This window comes from Mus musculus, chromosome 9 (genome assembly GCF_000001635.26).
Source record: "Mus musculus strain C57BL/6J chromosome 9, GRCm38.p6 C57BL/6J".
Classification (NCBI taxonomy): domain Eukaryota; kingdom Metazoa; phylum Chordata; class Mammalia; order Rodentia; family Muridae; genus Mus; species Mus musculus.
This window is the reverse complement of record NC_000075.6, coordinates 108,434,819-108,442,053: the sequence shown is the minus strand read 5'-3', so window position 1 is coordinate 108,442,053 and position 7,235 is coordinate 108,434,819. Positions and strand designations below refer to the sequence as shown.

The following is a 7,235-nucleotide window of genomic DNA, read 5'->3' as shown; positions in this document are numbered from 1 at the left end:
AACAGGGGACTAGAATCTAGAATGTATTTTAAAATAATAAATTTGCAATAGTAAAACAAATAATCCTATAAGAAAATAAGACCAATAACATGAAGAAGTTTCACACACACACAAAAAGAATATACATATGACACCTAACATGAAAAGATGCGCAGCATCAGTAAACGCGGGAGCAATGCAGCAATCACAAGGGCATCTCATCACCCATGTATCGGAATGGCTAAAAATAGAGACGATGTCAAATGTTAGTGAAGAACTGCGGAAACTGGATCATTCATGCCCTGCTAGTGAGCATGTAAGATGGCAAGGCTACAATGGAGAACAGCTTGGCAGTTTCTTTAAAAACGAAACATGCCACTACCATATGATCCGGCAACTGAGCTTCTGGGCACCTCTCCCAGAGAAAAGAAAAACTTATGTTCACCCAGAGATCTGCACAAATGCTCCTAGCAGCTTTCTTTATAAGAGCCAAAATTGGAATCAGCTCAGATACCCTTTAATAAAGCGAATGCTCAGACGATCCAATCCATACAAACCATAGAACACTACTTAGTGATGAAGAGATGAACTATTTATAGTCACAACAACTTGGATGACTCTCCAGGAAATTACACTGAGCCAAGGAAACCAGGCTCCAAGGTTGTACACTGTATTATTACACTTAGGTGGCAGTTTTCCCCTTTAACTCATTGATTTGTTGACAGGGCTTCACACTGCATCCCAGACTGTCCTGGGCTCACTGTGTAGCTTAGGCTAGCCTGAAACTTGTAGCAGTCCTACATCAGCTTTCCAAGGGCGGGGGTTATAGTGGTGGGTCATAAGACCTGGGTTGTTATTATTATTATTATTATTATTATTATTGAGATGAGGTCTCCCTGTGTAGGCCTGAGGATCTAAGACATAATGTTTATGTACCCCCATAATCCACATACTAAGCTGGGTATGGTCCTGTAGAGGTGCACCCTTGTAACTACAGGGCTCAGGGCTTGTGGTAGGAAGCTCCCTGGGGACTCCAGCCAGCTTAGCTGAATTAACAAACCCCAGGGCACAGGAAGAAACCCTGTTCTCAAGGTGGATATCTGTTCTGAGGAACAGCACTCACGCTGACCTCTGACTCCATATATGTACGCACATGTGCACACAAATAGATGCACACACACACACAAATTCAATCTGGAGATCTGGAACAAGTTTCAACTGACCTCCAAGTTCCCCTGTCTCTTCTCAGCTGCAGAGTCACACACAGCCTAGAATGAAGGCCTCTGTTGTCAGAGGCAGCCCTGACTCTGGAAACTCATTATCCACAGTGGCAGGATAATCTATCGACTCCCACTGATTCCAGTTTTACTCTCACAACTGTGGGAGCCTGGTGAGAAGGAAGGAGTCATTTCCTCTCCCGCCCAGGCAACTCTGGGTATCCTTGCCCTCGAGAAGCAGCAGAAGCGTTAGCTGTGTCTTCATCTCTCATTTAGGCTTCTCTTCTGCTGAAGTAGCTGAGCAGGTGGGACTAGAGACAAGATTCTCAATTAAGAGGCCTTGGAGAGAAAAACAGGTTCCGCTGGGAAAAGGCAGGATTTCCACGTGGGCAAGCTAAGGGTTCTGAGGAAGCCGGACAGTGTTAAGTCAATAGGGTGCTGAGGGAGGAACCTGTGTCACATGGAGCCTTGGGGAACAACAGGGACATAGCATGAAGCCCTGCAGCCAAAGGACCTGCTCCATCCATGAGTCTGTGACACTTCTTGTCTGCCTTTAGGAGCCAACACTGATGTTGCAGTTCCCAAGGGTCAGGCAGGCAAGGGTGAGGGTAAACCCATACAGTTCAGAAGGAAGATCAAAATAGAAAGAAAAAGGAACAAGAGTTTCCCCCATATCCCAATGTCACAAATGTTTATGTGCTCTACGCCAGAGGAAAGTGTTGTCGTGTCTCGGGAAGGCTGTTAAACACGAGCTGCAGCCAGCCGGCTGATGCTGCTCCTCTCGGCCAGTGAGAACTAAGATATGCACATTTCCTGGGCAGTCCTATTAATTAAGAGAGGCTTAGACTGAGAAAGACCCTTGAGACTTGACATTTATTCAAGCCAAGTGAGATACATACAGACCATGCTGTTTGGTGCATTTGAGAATGCTAGATAAAGTCTTCATTCTGATCAGCAGCCAAAATGTGTGTTCTGTATGTCTGCTCCTGAGGGGTGGGATATTGGCTCTGGAAGGCAAACCCTCTGAGAGCCACCATAAAAATTCAGCAGGAAGGTTCTGGATTGCTTCTGTCCCTGTATTACTGTCTCTATCATTCTCTCTCTCTCTCTCTCTCTCTCTCTCTCTCTCTCTCTCTCTCTCTCTCTAGTTTAGGAATACATGTACATGATGTACATGACATAGCATGGCTGTGTGTGAACTCCTGACCTTCCTGACTTCATCTCCTAACTGCTGGATTGCAGGTACGTGCCACCACACCTGACTTCATCATGCTTTCTAAAGGAAGGAGAGAGGTTGCTGGTGAGCAGTCAAAAGGAAGGAGGCCGCTGGTGCAGTCTGGAGCTGCTTTGGGGCCTGGTAAGTATCGACAATAAGTCCTTCCAACTGGAAATGCTAAGGCTGCTAAGAAATATGGCAGCCTCCAAGACCCTGCTGTCACCCTGAGAAGGCAATTCCTGAAAATCCAGATGGCACATCTAGGCAGACCTGGCAATAGGCTGGGAAGCAAGAAGCTGCGGTGGGCGGGTGGAGCGTGTTTCTCTGGGCTTTCCTCCTCCCTGTTCTTGTTTGGAAGGCAGATTGAACACAGACACCACTGGGACCCCTGGGATGCCCTGGGAGGAGACAGAGGAAAATAAATAGGAAAATGTTTCTTCTCCCCTTCTGCTCCTGGCTGACTACGACTCCCTTCTTGGGAGCATTGACTCTTTCAGGCTCCTCTCTCCACACTTTTCTTTTCTGGACTCTGGCAGCCATGTTGCTGCCCTGTCCCTTTGGGCTCTTCTGGGATAACAGTGAGGGCTATTTGCCAGCTTGTTTGTTTGCTTGTTCAGTTTGTTTTGAGGCAGTATCTTGTGTATTCTCAAACACACCATGAAACTGAGGAACTTTGAGCATATGATCCTCCTGTGTGCTGGGGTTATAGGCACGAGCTATGTTTATTTAGTGCTCTGGATCCAACCCATGGCTTCCTGCTTGCTAGGCAGACACTCTACCAACTGAGCTACACACCCTAGTCTGTTTGTTTGAGACAGCATATTGCTACATAGCCCTGACTGGCCTAAAGTTTGCTAAACACCCCAGACTTTGCCATGGAACTTTCTCCCATTCAGAAGGAACCTGCTCTTCTCTAGCCTTGTGGTAGAGAGCTGGTATTTCAGGCCTCAGGTCCCAGTCCTGCTATCCCAGGGTTAGACTGTTCCCAGGCAACTGGCTTGTCAGTCTGTCTCTGCAAGGGCTGAGACGGTGAGCTTGGAGTCTGCATCCTTGTGAGGCAGGAATGGTCCTTTCCTTCCCACTACCCTCAGGGACGCCTTGTACCTCACATCTCTGTAGGAACACTGCTGGAGGCGGGGGTTTGGCAGCAAGACGGTATTCTCCAGCACTCTCACTCTTGACTTGACCTCGGTAGTGCCCGTAGAAACCACTGTTGTGCTATAACAAGGCAGGTAGAAATTATGGCAAAGCCCACTTAAATCCTCACCCTGGCTTCTCAGAAACCAGAAACTCTTCCTTCAGTTTCGGGACAGAATAGGATTGAAGAGGAACAATACTCCCGGACTGGAGCCAGCACAGAGTTGTCCCCTTCTTTCATTGGAACAAGTGGCCTCAACATGTTGATCTTTCTGGGCTGTGTGTGGAAGGGGCAGGGCATCATACAGTCATACTTTTGTAGGCTACTGTTGAGTGGGGTGGTGTGACTTTGAGATCTAAGAATATGTCCCTTTTGTTCCTCTCCCCACATTATTAATAGTGGGTCAAGTATCCCTAGGAACCAAAAAGCCAATGGATATTTCTTTTGAATGGATTGGCAAGGCTAGGAACACTCATTTACCACCCACTCTGCTATTCTGGGGCAAAAAAAAATGGGCACCTCTGAACTTGGGGCACTCAAGACTTCTTTCTCCAAAGAGGCTATAACCAATAGAGAACCCAAGTCAGGGGCAGGTGTTGGCAAAAACAAACCAAAACAGAACAGAAATAAAAGCTGAGAGGCAGCTTGATCTTGGAAGGCGCACGCCTTTAATCCCAGCACTTGGGAGGGAGGCAGAGGCAGGCAGATTTCTGAGTTCGAGGCCAGCCTGGTCTGCAGAGTGAGTTCCAGGACAGCCAGGGTTACACAGAGAAACCCTGTTTCAAAAAAAAAAAAAAAAGAAAAGAAAAGAAAAGAAAGAAAGAAAGAAAGAAAGAAAAGGAAAAAGAAAAAGAAAAAGAAAAAGGAAAAAAAAGAGAGAAGGGGGAGGGTATGGGGGACTTTTGGGATAGCATTGGAAATGTAAATGAGGAAAATACCTAGTTAAAAATTTTTAAAAAAAGAGAGAAGGGGTTCAGGGGTACTCATATGGGACGAGAGAGGGTAACAGAGAATAAAATGACCAAGTGCATTCATTTATATGCATATATGAAATGTTCAAAGGATAAGGATAATTTGGAAGGGGGCACTGGAGAGATTGCTCAGCAATTAAAAGCACTGTTTGCTCTTCCAGAGGACCTCCGTTTGATTTCTAACATCCAAACGGCAGCTCACAACTATCTATAAGTATAGTTCTAGGAAATCTGATATCATCTCATGTGGCTACCTTGGGCACCAGACACACACATGGTGCACAGACATTCATTGACAAAACACTCATACGTGGAAAATGACAAAATACATTAAAAAAAAAAGTAAGTTCTTATGGAAGAGCTGTTCTGTGCAGATACCATTAAGTGGATGTTCTTGGACAATCACATCAGGTTAACTCCTGTGGCCCAGTCCTTTGTGTTGAGTCCTCATAGTCTTAATCCTAAGCAGAGGAAGCTGGCTGGAGGCTGGCCTTCAGCCACAACAGCAGACTCCTTGACATCTCGTTCCACCTCACTGATTTGCACCATAGCCAGTCTACCTGTTCCTGTACTGTTTGTAGACACCCCTCACCCTCTACTCAGTTTAATTTAGCAATATTTTACTTCAGTAGCATTCACTGTGCTCCAGGCATGGGGATGGGCCCAGAAAATAGACAAAACCGCCAACAATAATCTCCTGATGGTCCCAAACTAGACAGTACTTAGTCCCAATGTTTGACAGAGCCTGGGAGGACCAGGGAACAACTGAATACTCAGAGGTTCTACCGGTTAGCGTGAGAGAAGGAAGCAATGCAGCCTTCGGAGGTATGGAGCCCTGGAGGAGGAGAGGGCAGCTAAGACCTCTGCCTGCCTGGATATGGGATGACACCTCTCTTCATCCTCATGACTCCCAGAGATTTCATGCTGGCCAGGGGGTCAGGATTAACTCTTACCCAGGAGCCTATTAAAGCACCTTGCATCTTTCCACAAAGGGAGCCAAAAAGGCAAACTTTCCTTGTGTCCTTTTGAAGCTACATCTGAGAGAGAGAATCTCTGGAGGTCAGCTGTTTGTTGCTTAGTAACACAGGGAGGCTGTGACTGCACAATGCTGCTGTTGGGGCAGCATCCAGCCTGTCACCCTTTTGTCCTTGCTTCTCCGATTCTTCTGTATGAGAGAATCCCAGCTCCTGTCATGATTGACTTCGGAGAGCCTTTGTACAAACGTGCAGAGCTCCACAGCAGAGTCTGATGAGCTGGCCAATGAAATATTAAAGACCACTTTGGAGGCAAACACTGTATCTTAAAAACTCTGTAATGACATTGCTAGGGACATAAATTTAGAAAGCATTCTATGGATTCAGGAGAAATGTCATGGGGTGGTTTGCTTTTAGGAGAAAAATCACCCTCAAGCCCTGCCTGCTTGATGCAGCATTTTGTTTGAGCGGTAATGCCAATTTTTGCAGGTGAATGGGCTTACGTGGAGGAGGAGAACTTGGTCATGGTCCAGGCCTGAGCAAGTTTGGGTCACTTGTATACAGACATGATCCATTCACCTCTTTCTTTTTACCAAAAGAAGCTGGTTAGAACTCTTCTGATGGAAGATCAGCTACAGGGCCAGAGAGCGACAAAAAAGCTGGGTGAGGTAGGAAAGAAAGACAGAGAAAAAAATAAGACTTTGTTTTGTGTCTGAGTGCTTGTCTGCATGTGTGTGTATGAGCACCACATGTGTGCAAAACCCATAGCTACCAGAGGAGGGTGCTGAACTCCCCAGGAGTGCAATAGACAGTTGTGAGCTGCCATATGGATGCTAGGAACTGGTCTTGGGTCTTCAGGAAAACAGTCAGTGTTCTTAACTGCTGAGCCATCTTTCCAACTTCGAATTAAAAGGAAAAACAAACAAACAAATGTTGACAACAGAAAACAGACTCTGCTGGTGCCTCCAGCAGGAAGTCTGTCCCAGTGTGTCTGGCCACACACATGGACACATCAATATGAAAAGGATTCATAGTAGCTGCATACACTTCCTATACTTTCCTGGAAATCCTTGAAGCCTGAAATGTTTCAGGACTGTTTTCTGATCTTGGAATGGTTCTAGCTACTTTCCTGTTGTTTCTATAAAATACCTTGACAGAAGAGAGAAAGGGTTTATTGTGGTCCCCACTTCATCCCAACTAGCTAGCCACAGCAGGAGTTTGAGGCCACTGATGATTCTGCATCCAATTGTCACCAAGCAGAAACTAGGGCTGGAGAGGTGGCTCTGTAGCCAAGACTGGCTGCTATTACGGAGGACTCAGGTTCCGTTCCCAGGACCCACACGGAGCTCATAACCATCTTTAACTACCGACTCAGGTAACCTGATGCTCTCTTTTAGCCTCTGTGGGTTGTGCATGCCCATGGTACACAGTCAAGCACTTCTACACATAAAATAAAAATGAAATATCAAAAATAATTTAAGAACCAGAAAGCAGCATAGGTGAAAATAGTTTAGTGGGTAAAGGTGCTTGTGGCCAAGTCTGAAGACCAGAGTTCAATCCCAGGGACCGGTGTGGTGGAAGGAAAGAATCAACCCCTTTGGGTTGTCCTCTAATCTCCACAGAGCAGTATGCACAACTCCTCACCCAACACTAAATATGCAATTGTTTAGAGAGAGAGGGAGGGAGGGAGAGAGAGAGAGAACGAACAAGCGCAAAGGGGGAGGAGGAAGAGAGAAGGTG

General features: G+C 46.2%; 1 protein-coding gene across 1 annotated transcript in view; it reads right to left on the bottom strand.

Annotated features, from left to right (window-relative positions):
* Positions 1-5,572, bottom strand: part of BC048562 (cDNA sequence BC048562) — a 9,602-nt gene extending 4,030 nt beyond the window's left edge. The window contains exons 1-2 of the mRNA NM_001004192.2: positions 5,475-5,572; positions 3,517-3,630 (exon numbers count right to left, since the gene is read on the bottom strand). Coding sequence (NP_001004192.1) covers positions 3,517-3,630; positions 5,475-5,501 — 141 coding nt within the window. The 5' untranslated portion in view covers positions 5,502-5,572. The remainder of the gene's footprint in view (positions 1-3,516; positions 3,631-5,474) is intronic.
* Positions 5,573-7,235: the final 1,663 nt, after the last annotated feature.